This window comes from Pelodiscus sinensis, chromosome 2 (genome assembly GCF_049634645.1).
Source record: "Pelodiscus sinensis isolate JC-2024 chromosome 2, ASM4963464v1, whole genome shotgun sequence".
Classification (NCBI taxonomy): Eukaryota; Metazoa; Chordata; order Testudines; family Trionychidae; genus Pelodiscus; species Pelodiscus sinensis.
The window spans coordinates 4,535,818-4,555,472 of record NC_134712.1 but is presented as its reverse complement, the minus strand read 5'-3'; the positions used below and the strand labels follow the sequence as shown (position 1 = coordinate 4,555,472).

At 53.4% G+C, this 19,655-nt stretch overlaps 1 protein-coding gene across 10 annotated transcripts in view; it reads left to right on the top strand.

Annotated features, from left to right (window-relative positions):
* ADGRB1 (adhesion G protein-coupled receptor B1) overlaps window positions 1–19,655 on the top strand; it is a 423,185-nt gene that overhangs the window by 119,927 nt on the left and 283,603 nt on the right. For 2 of the 10 annotated variants that reach the window (XM_075920015.1, XM_075920016.1), the window contains exon 2: window positions 17,032–17,936. In XM_075920015.1, coding sequence (XP_075776130.1) covers window positions 17,204–17,936 — 733 coding nt within the window. In that variant the 5' untranslated portion in view covers window positions 17,032–17,203. Of the gene's footprint in view, window positions 1–16,461; window positions 17,937–19,655 lie in introns of those variants that run through there. The other 8 variants (XM_075920018.1, XM_075920021.1, XM_075920020.1 and 5 more) reach the window with 5 other exon arrangements.

The window sequence follows — 19,655 nt, the reverse complement described above, 5'->3', positions numbered from 1 at the left end:
AGTTTGAAATTCCTACCTACATTCCTGTTGGCCAACTCTACCTGAGTTAGGTATAGTTAACCTCTTAGTCCCCAGGCTGCTGGCCATCTCTCATGATCATGACTGCAGGGGACTGGACTTGATGAACTTTTGAGGTTCCTTCCAGTTCTATTCTATAATTCTATTAGACCAGCCAGCCTTCTTCTCAGAGCTTGCCTACAGTTCTTTTGGTGTCCGCTAAGATGTAAAGTAAAACAGCTGTGGAATATGTAAAACATACTCTTCCCTGTATGGACAGGCCTATTCTGGAATTAGTGGGAAGTTATACGTACATAGTGATTTTGCTTCAGAGGAGTAGCTGAGTTAGTCTGTAACTAGCTATTTTGGTTTAACTTTACTGGTGACACTTTCCTGTGTAGACAAGTTTTTGGACTCTGTCACCCATTGAGTTCCTGCGCTCTAATGGGATGGGCTACAAGAGGGCAAATTAGCATTTTGTAGCCGTGTTCATCCTTCACGAAGAAAGTGGAGAGCACTTGTCTATTGTAACTCGCTCTGGAGGGGAGCTTTCATTCATTACCAGCCCACACTGGATTTGATCTGGTGACCCAGCAATGAGGGACTCCACAGTTGGTTACCAATGCTCTGGAGAGTTCACCAAACTTTGTCCTGAGGTGCACAGCTGAGGAAAGGCAACAGACCCTGGTTATCAGCAGGTGGAATTGAACCCCAGGCCTTAGGGGCTAAAGCCGCATGCCTCTATCACATGAGCTAAAAGCCAACTCGCTCCTGCTCACTCCTGTCTGCTTCCCAGCCAGAAGGGGAAACCCAGACAAGTGAAGGAGTGTTTGAAAGCACGAGCTCTCCTGTCACTTTCCATGATGAAGCATCACCCGAGCCATTCCCCAAATAAATACAAACCTCCTTCCTTTGATCCTTCATCTTCATCAAGGTGATGTGCTGACAGCCAGCTAACCCCCAGCCCGCTCAAGCACATTCTTCATGCCGCACAAATCATTCAGGAACATCTGCGGGCATTGCCTGTGATTAAAGAAGCCCGGGAAAGTGCCCTGTGCCTCTCCTCCCAGCTAGCCCCTTCTCCCTGTTCGGTCCGCCCCAAGTGCCTGTCTCGCCGGGGCTCTGAAGAAGAGGAAGTCAAGTAAACGGGAACCTTTGTGCATTACCGTCCTTTCCGTGACACCCCCGCCCTGGGTGGCTGCATCTTGGAGTTCCTGGCTGGGGTATGATTCCTGCAGGAACTCGTCCAAGCGCCTTTGTTCTTGTGCCACGATGGTGCACCCACGTGTGCGCATGTGTGTGTGTCTGGGGGCGTGAACGTCTGTGCCTGAGATGACTTGCCATTCGTTGCAGCAGCGCCGAAAGCCCTGCCCAATCACCAATTAAAAGATAGTTTCCACCCTGGAGGATCTGCAATCCAAGGATGTTCTTGCCCCTCCAAATCAAGGCACCGGCAGAGGAACGGATGGAGCTCAGTTCCCCATCTGTAAAGTGAGGATGACAGCCCTGCCCCACCTCAAGGGGGGGTTGTGAAAGTTAATGCATTAAAGATTGTGGGGTACTTAGTAAGGGAGGGCATATAAGTACCTGAGATGGAGAACGGCCCAGAGCATTGGCCCCCAGATTAAATATCCTCCTATACAGGTAATTAACTTGCTCCGTGGAGAGGTTTCTGTGTCAAGCCAGTGTCTTTCATTGAACATTAGCACTGGAAGGGACCTCAAGAGGTCAAGTCTAGTCCTCTGCCCTCATGGGTTTCTCAACCAGTAGTATGAGTCCCCTTAGCGATACTCGAAAGAAGTCTGGGGGGGTACGTCAACACAACTGAAATGTGGAGAAAACTGAATTTTTGTTTGAAGTTTTGCAGCGCTTTATTATTTTTGTACTTTTTACACCCAAAAAATTAATCGCCCACCCGGCTACGATTAAGTTGTTTAAACAAATGTGTTGCAATGGTAGAAAAACATTGTGGCTGCGTCTAGACTGGCAAGTTTTTCCGCATGCTTTTGCGGAAAAACTTGCCAGCTGTCTACGCTGGCCGCTTGAATTTCCGCAAGAACACTGACGATCTCATGTAAGATTGTCAGTGTTCTTGCAGAAATGCTATGCTGCTCCCGTTCGGGCAAAAGTCCTTTTGCACAAAGCTTTTGCGCAAAAGGGCCAGTGTAGACAGCTCAGATTTGTTTTGCGCAAAAAAGCCCCGATCGCAAAAATGGTGATCGGGGCTTTTTTGCAGAAAAGGGTGAAGAAGTGCTTTTGCGGAAAAGCGTCCATGCCAATCTAGACGCTCTTTTCCGCAAAAGCTTTTAATGGAAAACTTTTCCGTTAAAAGCATTTGCGGAAAATCATGCCAGTCTAGACGTAGCCCATGTGTCTGAAAACTGTAGGTTTTTTTATATTTTTTTGAAAAAGGGGTACTTTATAAAAAAGATTGAGAAACACTGGCCTAGATGATCCTGAGAAGTTCCTGTCTAACCTGTTCTTAAATATCTCCAGTGTTGGAGATTCCACAACCCCCCTAGGCAATTTATTCCAGTGTTTCATCACCGTGGCAGGTAGGAAGTTTTTCCTAATGTCCAACGTCAACCTCCCTTGCTGCAGTTTAAACCCATACAATAACATTAATAACAACGATACTTGGCAGTCCTCCAGAGCTTTTCAGATCTGAAAGCATTGGACATTGGTGCCCCATTTTACAGATGGGAAACTGAGACCCGGGCAATCCCAGGCCTTGACTGTTGGCCAAGATTAAATGAAGGACTCTGCCTCCTGGGATTTTTAAAAATCAGGTTTGACTGGAACTCCGCATCTCCTCCTTGTGTGGTTGAAATCCCTCTCCCCAGGTTTTGAGCTGATCTGTGGCTAACCCGAGCATCACGCTGCATTTTCCCCTCCCATGCCACTGTCTGCTGATTGAAGTTGAAGTCAGGCTCTGGACAGGCAGCTGTAGACTCAGATTGGACCACAAGTTGAATATGAGTCAGCAGTGTGATGCTGTTGCAAAGAAAGCAGACATTCTGGGCTGCATTAACAGGTGTGTTGTGAGCAAGACACAAGAAGTCATTCTTCCGCTCTACTCTGCACTGGTTAGGCCTCAATTGGAGTATTGTGTCCAGTTCTGGGCACCGCATTTCAAGAAAGATGTGGAGAAATTGGAGAGGGTCCAGAGAAGAGCAACGAGAATGATTAAAGGTCTAGAGAACATGACCTATAAGGGAAGGCTGAAAGAATTGGGTTTGTTTAGTTTAGAAAAAAGAAGAGTGAAGGGGGACATGATAGCCGTTCTCAGGTATCTAAAAGGGTGTCATAAGAAGGAGGGAGAAAACTTGTTCATCTTGGCCTCTGGGGATAGAAGAAGAAGCAATGGGCTTAAACTGCAGCAAGGGCGGTTTAGGTTGGACATTAGGAAAAAGTTCCTAACTGTCAGGGTGGTCAAACACTGGAATAAATTGCCAGGGAGGTTGTGGACTCCCCATCTCTGGAGATATTTAAGAGCAGGTTAGATAAATGTCTATCAGGGATGATCTAGACAGTATTTGGTTCTGCCGTGAGGGCAGGGGACTGGACTCGATGACCTCTCGAGGTCCCTTCCAGTCCTAGTATTCTATGAGTCTATGACTGATCCTGGGGCTTGGGTTAGCTTGGAAGCGGCTTTGTGACCTGCGGGAAAGGCTGTCCAAGAGCCGCAGAGGAGGGGTTGGATGGGGCAGGAGTCAGGGTTGGGGGTGAGGACTCAGGGCAGGGGGCTTGGGTGTGGGGGGTGAGGGCTCAAGGCAGGGGACTGGGGGTGGAGGGTGCAGGATTCAGGATGGGGGTCTCCAGGCAGGGGGGTTGGAGAGTGCAGAAGTCAGGGCAGGAGGTTGGAGTATGTGTGGGGGGGGGGGGGCTCAGAGTCAGGGTGCAGAAGTCAGGGCAGGAGGTTGGAGTATGGGTGTGGGGGGGGGCTCAGAGTCAGGGTGGAGAAGTCAGGGCAGGAGGTTGGAGTATGGGTGTGGGGGGGGGGCTCAGAGTCAGGGTGGAGAAGTCAGGGCAGGAGGTTAGAGTATGGGTGTGGGGGGGGGCTCAGAGTCAGGGTGAAGAAGTCAGGGCAGGAGGTTGGAGTATGGGTGTGGGGGGGGCTCAGAGTCAGGGTGAAGAAGTCAGGGCAGGAGGTTGGAGTATGGGTGTGGGGGGGGCTCAGAGTCAGGGTGAAGAAGTCAGGGCAGGAGGTTGGAGTATGTGTGTGTGGGGGGGGCTCAGACTCAGGGTGAAGAAGTCAGGGCAGGAGGTTGGAGTATGGGTGTGCGGGGGGGCTCAGAGTCAGGGTGAAGAAGTCAGGACAGGAGGTTGGAGTATGGGTGTGGGGGGGGCTCAGAGTCAGGGTGCAGAAGTCAGGGCAGGAGGTTGGAGTATGGGTGTGGGGGGGGCTCAGACTCAGGGTGGAGAAGTCAGGGCAGGAGGTTGGAGTATGGGTGTGGGGGGGGCTCAGAGTCAGGGTGAAGAAGTCAGGGCAGGAGGTTGGAGTATGGGTGTGGGGGGGGGCTCAGAGTCAGGGTGCAGAAGTCAGGGCAGGAGGTTGGAGTATGGGTGTGGGGGGGGCTCAGAGTCAGGGTGAAGAAGTCAGGGCAGGAGGTTGGAGTATGGGTGTGGGGGGGGCTCAGAGTCAGGGTGCAGAAGTCAGGGCAGGAGGTTGGAGTATGGGTGTGGGGGGGGCTCAGAGTCAGGGTGAAGAAGTCAGGGCAGGAGGTTGGAGTATGGGTGTGCGTGGGGGGGCTCAGAGTCAGGGTGAAGAAGTCAGGGCAGGAGGTTGGAGTATGGGTGTGGGGGGGGGCTCAGAGTCAGGGTGAAGAAGTCAGGGCAGGAGGTTGGAGTATGGGTGTGGGGGGGGGGCTCAGAGTCAGGGTGCAGAAGTCAGGGCAGGAGGTTGGAGTATGGGTGTGGGGGGGGCTCAGAGTCAGGGTGAAGAAGTCAGGGCAGGAGGTTGGAGTATGGGTGTGGGGGGGGCTCAGAGTCAGGGTGAAGAAGTCAGGGCAGGAGGTTGGAGTATGGGTGTGGGGGGGGCTCAGAGTCAGGGTGAAGAAGTCAGGGCAGGAGATTGGAGTATGGGTGTGGGGGGGCTCAGAGTCAGGGTGAAGAAGTCAGGGCAGGAGGTTGGAGTATGGGTGTGTGGGGGGGCTCAGAGTCAGGGTGAAGAAGTCAGGGCAGGGGTGGGGAGTTCAGAAGAGAGATGTGGGGGGGGGTGCAGGAGTCAGGGCAGGAGGTTGGGTCTGGGCCTCTGCTCTGTTTTTCCAGCTTTTGGGGTGGATTCAGCTAAACCATCTCTTGCACACTATGGCCCATACTCATTTTATCATGATCCTTTGCCTACTTCCCCTCCCCCCCGCCCACCTCCTGACCCAGGGCTCCCCATCCCTGGTGGGCTCGGCCCCTTCCTGTCTCCCTGTGCTTTAGCAGGCTCTCTTTGCTCCATGGCACAAAGTGTGTCTTACGAACCGGATCTCCGGCCTCCGGGCTCTGGAGCCATCTGCGGCGAACCATAAAGGGTAGAAGTCAGCCAAAGGCCGGCCCGAGGTGCCACTTCCGGCTACAGACCCATCGGGTCAGCTCAGCTCATCTTGGCAAAGGCCAGCAGAAGGAAGGGGTGCCCAGTTTGGGTCCTGCCCCTCCTCCCTTTTCGTGTATTCCTTTCCTGTGCTTGATTGTTGTTTCCCAAACGTGACTTTGAATCTAAGAAAATTACTGGTTCAGTAACAGGACCGATCACTCGGTTCATGGATAAACTACGGCCCGGAGAGCTCCCATGGAGAGTCCCCTGTTGCAGGAAGTGAGGTTGATGACCCAAGCGGCTCCATAGCCCCTTTCCCTCTGAGCTGATGCCCCAGTGTCTCCTTACGCAGCCTCATGCAGGCAGGGCGGCCTGTCTTGTCAATAAGCACTGACCCCCCGTAACCGTGACAGAGCCTGCAGCTCTTTCTGCAAGAGCCGGGCGTATGCATCTGCATCATCTGCTGTGATGAGTTACATTCCGCCCTCTCCAAATCCCCGGCAGGTTCCATTGTGTTGAACCCCCTCCTTCACTTCTCAGCTTTGCTGCTGGGGGCTCTTCCTGGGAGCTGTGTGGTGGCTGGGGCAATTCGTCCCAGAGCCTGACTGCCTTTGGCGGGGGGACTGTCAGCCGACGGTCAGGGCAGTGTGTGTGTGTATGTTTCCGAGAAAAGGTTTAACGTCCGTGTCTTTACTGCTAGGACCGGGGTCCCATCGCAGAGGGTGGCCAGCAGGCCAACAGACGCCCCGAGTTTATAGGAAGAGCTTATTACGCTTCAGATTTTAGCTGCTAGAATTTCATAATTCCTTCGCAGCGGGCAGCCTCGGGGAGACTGAGAAGCGCCCCAACTGAATTTTGCCACCTGGGTGTGACACAAATCCAAACGCCCAAGCTCTCCCTATATCTGTCCCTTTATGACCGGCTGCAGTTCTTTTAAATTGTGCTTGGTTCTGTTACAGCAACTGAAGGAGTCAGGTTAAAGCTTAAACAGTTACAGGTTTATTGAGGAAGCTTATAAATCATATGGTTACAATGGCTATTGCTCTATTTCTTAACTATTAGCAAAATATAGGTCTTAAAAATGGTTACAAAGAAGATAAAGATAGAAAAATAGAAATAATGGTACCAAGTAACAGCTTACTCTTTCTATGTGTACACTTAAGACAGAGGACCACATCCAGGTACCATTTTTACTCCCTTCTGTGCCTCTCGACTCCAGCATGTCAGGCCAGGGCCGGTCCCTCAATTCCTAGGAAAGACGAAAATACGAGGTGGGCGTCCCCATAGAACCTCGGGAGGTCAAACACCTAACCCGACCAGCAGGTAGAGGGTAGAATGACACTCAAAGTGAGTGTGTGCTGGGCCCATCTTTTATAATCATGAGGTCACGTATTTCTCTTTCTTATCTGTCATGCCAATTGATGCTGGTCTGTCTGCTGTGAGACCAGTTCTTACAAGGGAGTTGTGAACTTAATTTACACTTGTAAGAGAGAATTGAGATGATTAAATTTTGAAGTACTGGACATTGTTTTCTCAGTGGGAAATTCCTCTTCCTGGGACTGTGTGTGTTCAAATCAACATAGGTGCCAGCCGCAGCCTCGAGGCCAGCTTATTGACTTAGCTGCTCTCTATCCACATATCTGTGTTTCAGCTTCTCAGGATCAGATGAGCCAGCATAGACTATGCTGATATTATATTGCTCCTTCTCTGCCCTGTGCTTCAGAGAGGCAAATAAGATGGATGATATGGGGTTATAGTCTGTCTGGCTACAAGGACCTGAAGCACTTGGGGATGAAAGATGCTGCTGTGTATGAATACGAGCACATGGAGCTGGCGTGGCTTGGGTCCTTACGGCAGGGTAGGGGTTGCAGGAGTCAGAGCTTGGGAGGTGTGGGGGAGACTCAGGGGAGGTGGTGGGGGTGCAGGAGTCAGGGCATGGGTTTGGGAGGTTTGGGGGAAACTCAGAGGAGGTGGTGGGGGTGCAGGAATCAGAGCAGAGGGTTTGGAGTTGTGGGGGAGACTCAGGGGAGGTGGTGGGGTGCAGGAATCAGAGCAGAGGGTTGGGAGGTTTGGGGGAGACGCAGGGGAGGTGGTGGGGGTGCAGGAGTCAGGGCAGGGGGTTGGGAAGTGTGGGGGAGATGCAGGGGAGGTGGTGGGGGTGCAGGAATCAGAGCAGAGGGTTGGGAGGTGTGGGGGAGACTCAGGGGAGGTGTGGGGCAGATGCAGGGGGGGAGATGCAGGAGTTAGGCAGGGGGTGGGGGTTCAGGGCAGAAATGTCGGGGGTGCAGGAGTCAATTTGGTTTGTGTGGGACTCAGGGCAGGGGGTGAGGGCCGTGGCTGCCCAGGGCAGGCCAGAGTGGTGGGGTCCACGCTTGCCAGACAGCAGTTTCCCAGGGCTGACTGGATCGACGGGGACCGTGCTGCCCAGGCGGCTGTGGGGTACCGTGGCTGGCAACATCCAGAGCCCCTTAGTTGAGTTAAGGACCCGAGCAATGCTGAGTAAATCGTCTAGTAGTGCATAAGTCACTAGATTTACCCCGGGCTGCTCGGGTCCCTATCTCGATTAATTTTTGGTTTTTCTTCATTGAAATCCTGGCTCTGGGGTGACGATGCAGGAGGGGTCAGGATGCAGGATACCCTGGGGAGAGAGGACAACCCCAGGCCCTTTCTCACCGCAGCAGCCTTGGGCTGAGTGAGAAGTACCTCTCCATGGCCACTGCAGCTCCAGCGGGCACAGCCGGGGAGGGGTGCATGTCCCCTGGCTGAGGCAGGTCCAGGTTCATCTGCCCCTTGGGCTCCCCAGCCAGAGTGAGGAACGCAGCCAGCTGGGCACTTTCCCCTTTGTCAAGGAGCAAGGGGAACAGCCAGCAATGCCACATGAATCGTGGGGGGGGGGGGTTCAGCCCCCCACCTTCCCTAAAGGGTCCCCGAGGAGTGGGGAGGCCGTCCTGGATGAGAAGGGAGCACCCCCAGCCAGCCCCTTTCACCTGCCTGCTGATTCTCTTTTCTGTCTGGTTTTATGAGAATCCCATTCCAAGCCCAGCCCATTGTCCTGGCACAACCGATCCCTCACAGTTCTTTAAATCCCGATGAGCGGAAGCTGTGTGCCAAATTTGGTGGTCACAGCTCTTACCCTTTCAGAGGAGTTCATGAAAAAAACATGGATGGACAGGCAGACTCACAGACAGGCAAACTCTCTTAAAATACATGGCAGATTACTGTAACCAGCGGATCAGCCATGCGCCTTCCTGGGACACCCCTGTTGGCTGCGCACGTGCTCATAGTGAACGACCTGGAATGCATGGATTCTGTAGGCAGCAGGAGGGTCCCTGGGAGGGGAAGACGTGGGGAGCGCATCCATGATAGCAAAGGGCATTTAAAATGCAATTCAGAGGCTACGTCTAGACTACAAGCCTCTTTCGAAAGAGGCTTTTTCGAAAGAATCACTCGAAAAAGCCTCTTTCGAAAAAGAGCGTCTAGACTACAACCAGTACTTTGGAAAAACAAGCCGCTTTTTCAAAAGAACACCCAGGCAGTCTGGATGCTTTCTTTTGAAAAAGCACGGTTGGCATTCCATGGCACCTTTTTCCTAAAGAACACTTTTGAAAAAAGGCGTTCTTCCTCATAAAACGAGGTTTACCGCCGTCGAAAAAACTGCCACGTTCTTTCGATTTACTTTCGAAAGAATGCAGCAGCGGTCTAGACGCAGGTAAAGATTTTCCGGAAAAAGGCTGGGTTTTTTTTTTTTTTCGAAAAATCCCTGTAGTCTAGACACACCCTAGAGAGCGAAAAGCAAGGGAAAAACTAGAGACTTTGAGCCAGCGGAGTTCTCTCCTCTGGCTTCCTGGGAGCATGGGGTTGTTTCCTCCTGTATTTCCTTCTTCTGTGGCATGAACGAGGTCGTGGTTTTTTAACAGGAGCCTTTAAAGGCTGGGCCAACAGAAAGGAGAGCTGATTGATCCTGAGCAATGTCTTTAAAAGCAGCTGGCGTTCCCGGGAAAGGAGGACGACTGAGTGCTCTGTGATGGGAGGCATATCTCCGCAGGGTGTTAGCCAGGCTCCACGTGGGAAGGGACACAGGATGAGAGATAGCTCTGTCATGGGCCACACTGCAAAGCCGAGCTCCAGGGCTGGAAATGGAGGAGCAGGAAGTCCCTGGTGTACTGCAAGACACGTCTGAGCTGGGGAGCCACGGCGAAGGGGGAACGGCAGAGTTCCTTATGGGAAGCTGCTGAGGAGTGTGATCCAAACAGATCCTTTCTCTAGTCATTTAACAGCAATAATGCCACTGCCTCCCTGGTAGCTAACGCTGGGGTGGCACTGCCCTCTGCTGGTCAGAATCAGAACTCCCAAACTATGAGTCATAAACCCTAATTCCAGCCCTTCCAGAGAAAGATTCCCCATTAACTTGTGGCGTTGGCCCCTGTCCTTCCGTGGCAGGTCTGCCCGAGTGCTGTCCCGGTTGGTAATATCAGCGTAAACATGCTGACTGCCTGTGGGGTGACCTCGGTGGTCTGCTAGGTGGACACGGCTGCGTTACCATCTCACCGGGAAGGCAAGAGAGAGCATAAGAGCTGAGCTAGGCCCCCCTGTGAAGTCGAACAGGGCGAGCCGCTAGATGCAGGCAATCAGAGAGAGTTCCCAGAGGAGTGACAGAAACAATCAGGAAGGCTTTGACTTCTTCGGAAAGAGGAAAAGACTGAGCTGATGCTCCCAAGAGGAGAATTTAGATCTCTGGAATAACTTATCCCTGGGGACAAATGGCTATTTTCCTTGTGGAGTCTTGCTCATGGGAGTGAGCCAGGCACGTCGTCGCCCTGCCCCTGTAAAAGGGGATAGAAATACAGGGCTTGTCCGGTTAGACTGTCAGCTGTTCAAGGGTTGTTTGTTGCTCTGCCTTTGTACAGCTCCTAGCGCGCAGAGGCTCAGACTCTGATGGGGGCTGCCAGTGGCTACTAGAAAAAAGATGATTAATAAGTAGGGAGAGAAACAACCCAAGGTGGCTTCCTTGCCCTGGCTCCGGCAGTAGCCTTGTGCTAGGCTGATTGCATATGTAACTGGGGCCATGGTCTTTTCTGGCCGTTTCTAGGTGTCTGGGTAGCATAGCTCACTGCTTTGGCTCAGTGACATGCGCTGCTCAGCCAGGGTGGACACTTTCTCTCTGACCTCGTCAAAGTCGTTCTTACCTTCAGATTGTCAGGCATAAATTTGGACTCTTACGGGGGCAAGACATTGGTTCCTCTTCAAAATGTTTATCCTTGCTAAGGTGGGGGACTAGAGGTCACCATTCTGTCCCCTGCTCTGGGCTTGTGTTGCACTTGAGCTGAAGAGCAGTGAGTGCATGATCCCCTTGCGAAGGACAAATTGTACCTCTAGATTGTCCACACTGCATACTAATCCTGGATCTGTAGATCCTAGGGGCTCAATGTTTCTAAGTCTATCTCATAGTGCTTGAAGGGACTTTCAGAGGTCATCAAGTCCAGTCCCCTGTCCTTATGGTGAGACTACATACCATCCCTGACAGATTTGCCCCAGATGCCTAAATGGCTTCCTGAGGGATTGAACTCACAATGCAGGGTTTAGCAGGCTAATGCACAAACCACTGAGCTATCCCTCCCCCTGAGTCTATGCTGGAGTACTCGCAGTGCACTGTAAACCAGGATCCAGGTTTCACGATTGTGCTAAAGTGCCCCTCCTGCACTATACACACTGACCTTCGACTTGGGTCTGCGGCTGGATCTCGATCTGTTCTTCAAAACGAGAAGGTTTGGACTCAGGCTCTGGCCAACTCCCTAGCAGGGTCCAGGGAGTCAGTCCTGGGTGCTTGCTGATCAGACTGCTTTGTGTGTGGACAGAAGTGGGAGCTTGGTCTCAAACCTGGATCAGGGCCCAGATATAATCTGCAGTGTAGACACACCCATGGTCCCCAATCCTTCCATGCCGGTACAAAGCAGATCAACACTTCCCTGGACGTAGGGTTGCCCAATGGTTTCAGAAAAAATACCGAAAAAAAGGACCCCGAGAGTTAAGCTAAAAACACCCAACAGATGTCCGCCTGCCATCTTGCCTACCTGCGTGGGGCCGGACAGCTCCCCTGCAGAATCCGGGAAGCACTAGAGTTGACAGGCTGCCTCTGTATTGAGCCAGACAGCCTGGGATTTTTGCTTCCTGGCTGGGAAAAAAATCAAAGTACTGGACATTTTAGGTGTCCGGTATTTTCTGAATTTTTTACCGGACAGGAGGCGAAAATACTGAACTGTCCAGTTCAATATCGGACACATGGTAACTCTATCTGGACACACTCAGCCAAACTGCTTTTAATTGCACTCTTAAGTCTGGTCTGTGTTAAGCTTGCAAGAGTGGGCCCGTAGCCAGTATATTGCAGTCCACTGTTCTTCCTATACCTCACTGGGTTTCTAGCGTGCTACATTGGAGATCCAGGTGTTTGTGGGGGTTTTTTCCTCTTCACATCTCCCTTTTCTGCCAGGAGAAAAAATGTGTTTATGTTTCTGAGGTAAACCCTTCCAGATGGGCCTGCATTCGGAGGAAATCCATCCTCGGGCCTAACAGCCGTAACGCAGCGTCCTATTAGCGGGGCTGCTTTGTTAAAGTTTGTTGGCTTTTACAACCCAAATCCTGGAGTGTGGGAGGCAGTTAGAGGTTGGCAAACGGTTATTATTTACCTGGGCCAGGTTGCCTCTTAGGCAGGAAAACCTGCTTTGCAGGGAACAGAGAGTTCCAGCTTGTAGAGTCTCGTTGGGGTTCAGCTTTTACATTACCAGATCTCCGGACGTTTGTTCCTGCCCTTGTTCCTCACTCTCCCGTCCCACCTGCCCTTGTTCCTGACCCTCTTCCCCCCACCCCCTCCACCTTGTGCATCCCTGCCAGTCACTGTTTCCAAAATCCCATACGGAGGGTGTTTTGCTGTGAGATGACCCGGCTCTTCCTAGGTGCATCAGCATCTCCTCACTTGAGGCTTCCCCACAGAAACAGAGCATGCCAGGATGTCATGGATGAAGGCTCTCCCCTCTCACAAGCACTGTGGCTCGATCTCGAAGCTACTTAGGCAGGGCTCCCCTCCCCCCCGAGGCTCAGGATATAAGAGAAGCCTTAGCCCTAGCACTCATTAATCATAGTGACCTGCCTTGGTGCTCACCTGCTCCTGGCTGAGGCATGCAAGTTGCACTGTCCTTAAACATCGCTCTCTGTCCCCACATGGATCTGGTTCCTGAATAAATCTGGGTCTTGAACCTGGCATGTAGTAAAGCACGTTAGAAATCTCGTTCGTCAGTGGCGTTTGGCACAGCCAAATCTGGGCTATCGAGTTTGGGGATTCAGACTGCTAACAGATTAAAGTACAGCTGGATTGGATTTCCAGGCCCTAGCTGAATGCTAGGACACCCAGCGCTCTGCTTGCATAATTTTCCCAGCACTTGAAGTGGAAATAAAACCCAGGCTGCAGAAGTCAGATCTACCACTGAACCCTTGCAACGCTCAGAGATGTCCAAGCCTGTGATTTCACTTTGCCTGCAGTGACTCAAGAGCGTGAGGACCAATCTTGGGGCAGCCTGCAAGGAAGCAAGGCACTAAGGCCACATCTATACTTACCGCACCGGAGATCAGTCTTCTGGTGTTTGATTTAGCGGGTCTAGTAAGGACCCACTAAATCGAATGCTGAGGGTGGCCCCATTGGTGCTGTCACTCCTTGATTTGTGAAGAGTAAGGGAAGCTGAGGGAAGCGTTTGCTCCTGTTGACCTCCTGCTGTGGAGATGGTGCCAAGCTCGGCTTAAGGTACACTGACTCCAGCTGTGTTCTTTACGTAGCTGGAGTCGCATCCTTTCAGCCAAAGTTCCCCAGCCTAATTCCAAATTGGCTGTGAGTTCTATATTTAGCTTTCACCAATTGATTATCATGTGTGAACTCCTCAGCCACCATAACATCCTAAGCATGGAGTCATGGACAGGCCCCTTGCATACTCGGATCTATGTCAACCCCTCACCGCCCCACTCCCTACCCCCGGTAAGCTTACTTTTGTAACTGACAGTCCCTTACACCAACATTCACAGCAATATTCAGGCTATTCCCAATCCCAAAGGACTAGTCATTTACCCCAGCTCAGTTGCACTTTAGATCTTACACAAAGACATCTCTTGTAGCCAGTCCTATAAGAAACTAAAATGTTTATTAAGTGGGAAAAGGAAACAAGAGGGTTATTTACAAGGTTAAAACAGAACAGATATGCACACACAAATTACGCTTTCAAGTTTTAAAAAGCAATAGACACAAGCTGTATCAGTCCTTTAGAGCTAACGCTGGCTGAACAGTGAGGGTCTCTTGCTTAGGTGTAGAAAACCTTGCGTCCTGCCCCATCAATCCAAGCAGCATAGAGATAAGGCTCCTTCTTCTGATGGGATTTTATTCCCCTCCTCCTGTGTGAACTCAGCTGGGAGGAAGAATCCACTAACTCATCTTCATAATGTGGAGAGAGTAGAGCAATGTCTTTTGTCCTCTTTAATGTCTCACCATGGTCCATTTGGTGTTGATGGGCCTTTCCTGTTGGGCCGCACGTGACACTTTCTGCTACTACTCAACGTCTTCCTCTTGTCTGGCGATTTCTCTAGTCCCAGCGCCCCATAATGCAACTGCTCAAATTGTCCCTTCCGATGCTGGGTATCGATGCTAGAAATGAGATTGACGCATGCAGCAAGGTACAAGCATCCAATGAAGTCTAAACACAGTCTTACATCAGAAATAGAGTACGGAAGCTCTGTCTAGTGGCAAAAGGAAGATCTGAGGTGCTGACTGCACAGGGGGAAAATGCATGGGCTGAATGGGTCACCGCCTCTCACCCTGGCTGGGAATACCAGGAACCGCGGTGTCTTGGGTTTGAGCTGAACATAGGATGTGGTCTGAACACTGACACACCCCTACCAGTCCTCAGGCAGGAGTTCTCAAGCATTCTCCCCCTGTGGACTACATTGTTAGCAAGAGTCCTGTACAAAACCCTTCACTTCTCCTCCTTGGTGATCACTGTAACATCCCTGTGGGAATTACCACACCTGCTTGCATGGCCAATGCACACTAAGGGAGTATTGATGTATTTTAAACTGCCTTTTCATGCAGAGTTTTAACGTGGTGGAACAGCTCGCCCGGGGCGGTGGTGGGTTTTCCATGGCTTGTAGTCTTTTTGTTGAGAAGGGACTTTCACAATGACCTGCTCTAATATGACCAGAAGTTAAGGCAAGGTGTAGGAATTGTTAGATCAGGTTCACCAGCCTGTGTGATGCAGGGGGTCAGGCTAGACAAACATAATAACCCCTTTGGGCTTTAAAATCTGTGAAGCTGGTGCAACGGGGCCACCCTTGGAGAATCACTGCCTTCAGACAAGGGACAGCCATGTACACGTGTCAGCAGGATGCTGGTAGGTCCCTCATGGGCTGCCATGCCCTTTGCCAGGCTTCCGGTCCTTACACTGGGGTGACCTGCTTTAATCTGCCCTTTCTCAAGGGGGTGCGTGGCACCGTTCCCACCCCCATGCCCAGGCCTCCAGTTTGCACAATCAGCCTGACCATGGCACAGGGACTCTCCGAGCGTCCCAGGGGAAGGTCAGGTCGCTAGAGGGGCTGCAGAGTGTTGGTTTGGTGAGGATGTAATCTTGTCCCTACCCCCACCACACCCAAGGAGGGCAGGGCCTGGTAAGGCAATCGGCTCCCCACAAGGGGGATACCCTGTCTCCCCACCTTTAAGGAACCGGGTCTCCTCAAAAGTGCTGGTCCCCCACCTTTCTGTGGGCCACTGTACCCCAGAACCTTAAAGAGGCTTGAGGGTGCACCCTGCTCTCCTTCACCTGCTGCAGCCACTCCTGAGTAGTTGGGGAGCCCTGGGGGGCTTTGCACCCAGACTCATGGGAGCCAGGCCAGGATGCTGCAGTTTATTCTGATACCCTCTCCCCCTCCTTTTCTCCAACTCACCTCGGCAGGGACGGGGGAGGAGTGGAGAGGGGAATGTGGCAGGGGAAGGGTCCCATGAGTAGGGGGCACAGGGCAGGGGGTCTCTTGGGTAGTGGAGAGGGGCGCATGAGAGGAGCCAAACAGGGGACGGTGCAAAGGAGGGAAGGGCCCAATGGGCTGTGTGAGGCACACGGGGGCTGTGCCAACAGGACCGTGGGGCAGTGTGGAGCGCACGGGAGAGGGGGAAAGACCCGGGGCAGTGTGAGGGCGCACGGGGGATGCGGGAAGGGAACATTGGGGTGTGTGGGGAGCACGGAGGGAAGGGGCTCGGGCCAGTGGGGGCAGTGTGAGGGCGAGCAGAGGACGGGCCCTGAGAGGGAGGCGGGGGGGGGGGGGGGGGGAGAGAGACTTACGCCCTGGCCAGCGAGGTTTGGAGCGCAGCGCTGGGCGCAGGTTACCGGCTGCTCCCTTCATCTGCAGACACCGCGCAGGGGCGGCCGGGGACTGTGCGGGGCAGGAGGCTGTGCGGGGCGCAGCGCAGGGGCAGCCGGGGGCTGTGCGGGGCAGGGGGCTGTGCGGGGCGCAGCGCAGGGGCAGCCGGGGACTGTACGGGGCAGGGGGCTGTGCGGGGCGCAGCGCAGGGGCAGCCGGGGGCTGTGCGGGGCAGGGGGCTGTGCGGGGCGCAGCGCAGGGGCAGCCGGGGGCTGTGCGGGGCAGGGGCTGTGCGGGGCGCAGCGCAGGGGCAGCCGGGGGCTGTGCGGGGCAGGGGGCTGTGCGGGGCGCAGCGCAGGGGCAGCCGGGGGCTGTGCGGGGCAGGGGGCTGTGCGGGGCGCAGCGCAGGGGCAGCCGGGGGCTGTGCGGGGCAGGGGGCTGTGCGGGGCGCAGCGCAGGGGCAGCCGGGGGCTGTGCGGGGCAGGGGGCTGTGCGGGGCAGGGGCTGTGCGGGGCGCGGCGCACCGGGAGCAGGGCAGGGTCTATACGGGGCGCAGCGCTGGGGCGGCCGGGGACTGTGCGGGGCGCGGCGCACCGGGCGCGGGGCAGGGTCTATACCGGGCGCAGCGCTGGGGCGGCCGGGGACTGTGCGGGGCAGGGTCTATACCGGGCGCAGGGCAGGGCGCTGCTGGCTGCCCAGGGGAGCGGGGCTGAGGTCTCCGTGGCTCTCGGGCTGGGCAGCGGGGGCTGCTCCTCTGCCGTCCTCCGGGCACCTCTCCTGGCCCCGGCCGCCGCCCGGCGCAGGGAAACCCGAGCGGCCAAAGCAGGCGAGAGGCGCCAGCCCCGGGCGGAGGGAGGCGAGGGGACGCTGCAGCCGGCCTGGCGAGGCGGCGCAGGTCGGAGGCTCCCGGAGAGTAAACCCGACTCTCCCCGCCCCCAGCTCCCCCGCGCCCGGGCGGAGACAGCCAAAGGCGAACAGCGGGATCGGTGCCTGCCCGGTGCCCCTCCCTCCCTGGGAGCGACCGGCCCGTCTCCCGCAGCCTTGCCCGGGGCTGCGAGCGCGGGGAGAGCTCAGAGCCGGTCGGTGCGCTGCGAGTTACCAACTCCCTTCTCTCTTTTCTTCCCCAGGTGCCGCGTATGGCCACAAAGGGGCGCCCAAGTCCGGCGATGGGGAGATCGGCTTAACTCCGCATAGAGTCCCCTAAACTCGCTCTTTCCCTCTCCAGCGGGCACCTGTTATGTCCAAGATCTGGCGCCGGCCTGACACTTACTTTGAGTTCCATAGGACCAGAGACCTAGGATGAGGAGCACTGGCTTTGCCCTGAACCTGCTTTTGATATCACCCCTCTTCTTCCTGTGGACTGTGGTCGCCCTGGACCTGGGACAAACACCCTGCACCACCCTGGTCCAGGGGAAATTCTTTGGCTATTTCTCCTCCTTTGCTGTCTTCCCATCGAACTCCTCCCGGTGCTCTTGGATCATCCAGAACCCGGACCCCCGGAGGTACACCTTGTACATGAAGGTCCTGAAACCCACCGGCCTATGTGGCCACCAGCCCATACGCACCTACCAGTTCGACTCTTTCCTGGAGTCCACCCGCACCTACCTGGGCATGGAGAGCTTCGACGACGTGCTAAAACTCTGCGACACGTCCACCAGGCACGCCTTCCTCCAGTCCAACAAGCAGTTCCTCCAGATGAAGCAGACCACGCCACCGGGAGAAGGTGGGCACGGGCGGCGGAAGCCCGCCAAGCCTCAGGAGCAGGACTTCTCGGTGGAGTACCTGGTGGTGGGCAATCGTAGCCCCAGCAAAGCCGCCTGCCAGATGCTGTGCCAATGGCTGGACACCTGCCTGACCACCAGCAGCAGCTCCCATCCCTGTGGCATCATGCAGACGCCTTGCTCGTGCTCTGGAGGGGAGGTGCTGGACCTGCCCGGCGAGATGTTGGGGCTACCCAAGAGGAAGGAAGATTGTTTCAAGGATGGGATTTATTTGGAAAACTGCATGAGCGGCGGCCGGGTGGAGCTTCTGGGTAAGTGGAGCGCAGCGGTGGGCAAGGCGGTGTTGAAGACCGTGTTTTGGGTGAAAGGGGGGGCATGTACAATAGAGCTCTGGCTGACTGTGCCCATCTCCATGGTATCTGAGCCCTCCTGCTCCCTGATTTTAAACCCATTACCGTTTATAAGCAGGGTCAGTAATTTCAGTGGCATTTTATTAACCTGTAATTGAAACAAGTAAGTTTCAGAAACCCCCGAACTCCACAAGAAACCAAGGCGGGAAGGGGCCGCGACATGTCACCTCTTGCGTCAGGTTCCACCACGCCGCCCCAGGCGCTTTTAGTGCATAGGAAATACGTAATCTGAAGTGACTTCCTGGGCCGGATAGGACTGGCTCTGAATCAAAGCAGCATGAATGGAGATGTTAATCCTGGTCCCATCTCTGTCTGTAAAAGCCTGTCAATATTATCCATATGGGGAGGTGGAAGTGGAGGATCAATGTTTTCTCTCTCCTTTCTTTGCTGAATAGTGATAGAAATGTAGCCGTGTTAGTCTGGTGTAGCTGAAACAAAAGACAGGACTATGCAGCACTTTAAAGACTAACAAAATGGTTTATTAGGTGATGAGCTTTCGTGGGCCAGACCCACTTCCTCAGATCAAATAGTGGAAGAACCTAATAAACCATCTTGTTAGTCTTTAAAGTGGTACATAGTCCTCTTTCTTTGCTGGGTTTCTTTCTCTAGTGATTCCTGGAACCACAGCGTGTGCTGTGCATGGCAAGAGATTTTTCAAAAAAGGTCTGTGAGATGAAAGGGGACTGAACATAAGAGCCAAAGTCAGGCACACCTGAGTTCTAATCTCAGCTCTCATGCTGATACCTGCTTGTGTTGGAGTCGTTAGCCTTTCTGCATTATTGGTGTGAAGGGATTGGTATTGTGCTTTCAGAAGCAGCCTGTGTTAGTGGCGCTGTTTGAGGATAGATTCCATTAATCTCCTTCAACTAGACGGGAACGAGAAGTCACCGGTTCTCCAGTGAAGTGCTGGGGGGAATCAGGAAACAGGACTTCTTGCATCTATTTTGGTGTCCGGATAAGGCCCATTTTGATTTATTCCTTCTCCGTGCCTGACCCAGCTCTCAGTAAGCAGATGGTTCCAAACTGAGGCATGAGGTCTGACCTAGACATCCCCACACTTCGGAGAAGTTTTGATCTCTGAGTTAAATATTCCTGTCTCTTTCATTCAGACAACTTCCCAAATCCTGGGAAAGTTAGAATCTAGATTTGAAATGTGTGGTTCATGCCTGGCTCTGCATAAAACCCTGGGTTAATCTCTGTGGAGAGAAAGAGACAAGATTTAGTTGTATTTAAAGGAGAATTTCCAGTGAGGATGCTGGACATTGACTTATCTTGTAGCACCTAAAATTTTCAGGGTATCCTTTTAATCTTGACTTGGCTCTATCTACTGTACAAGTGATAACATTATAAGTGCTTCACTGTTGAGTTTTGAATCAATATGCTCATTATTGGAGCTAAGCAAATACAGCCTAACGAAGCAGTCATTTGTCTCTCCTCTTGTTTATGAGCTGATCGTGAAATTTGTTATTCAAAAACATGTCACCAATGTCTCCGCGAGAGGTTTTTCTCTACATCAAGAATGTGCAAAGAGTCCCGTATGGCTGGTTTTGTGTAGCACTTGTTCGTTCCATAAGTCACGCCATTCCCTTATAGCATGATTTATGCATTCAGCATGACCTT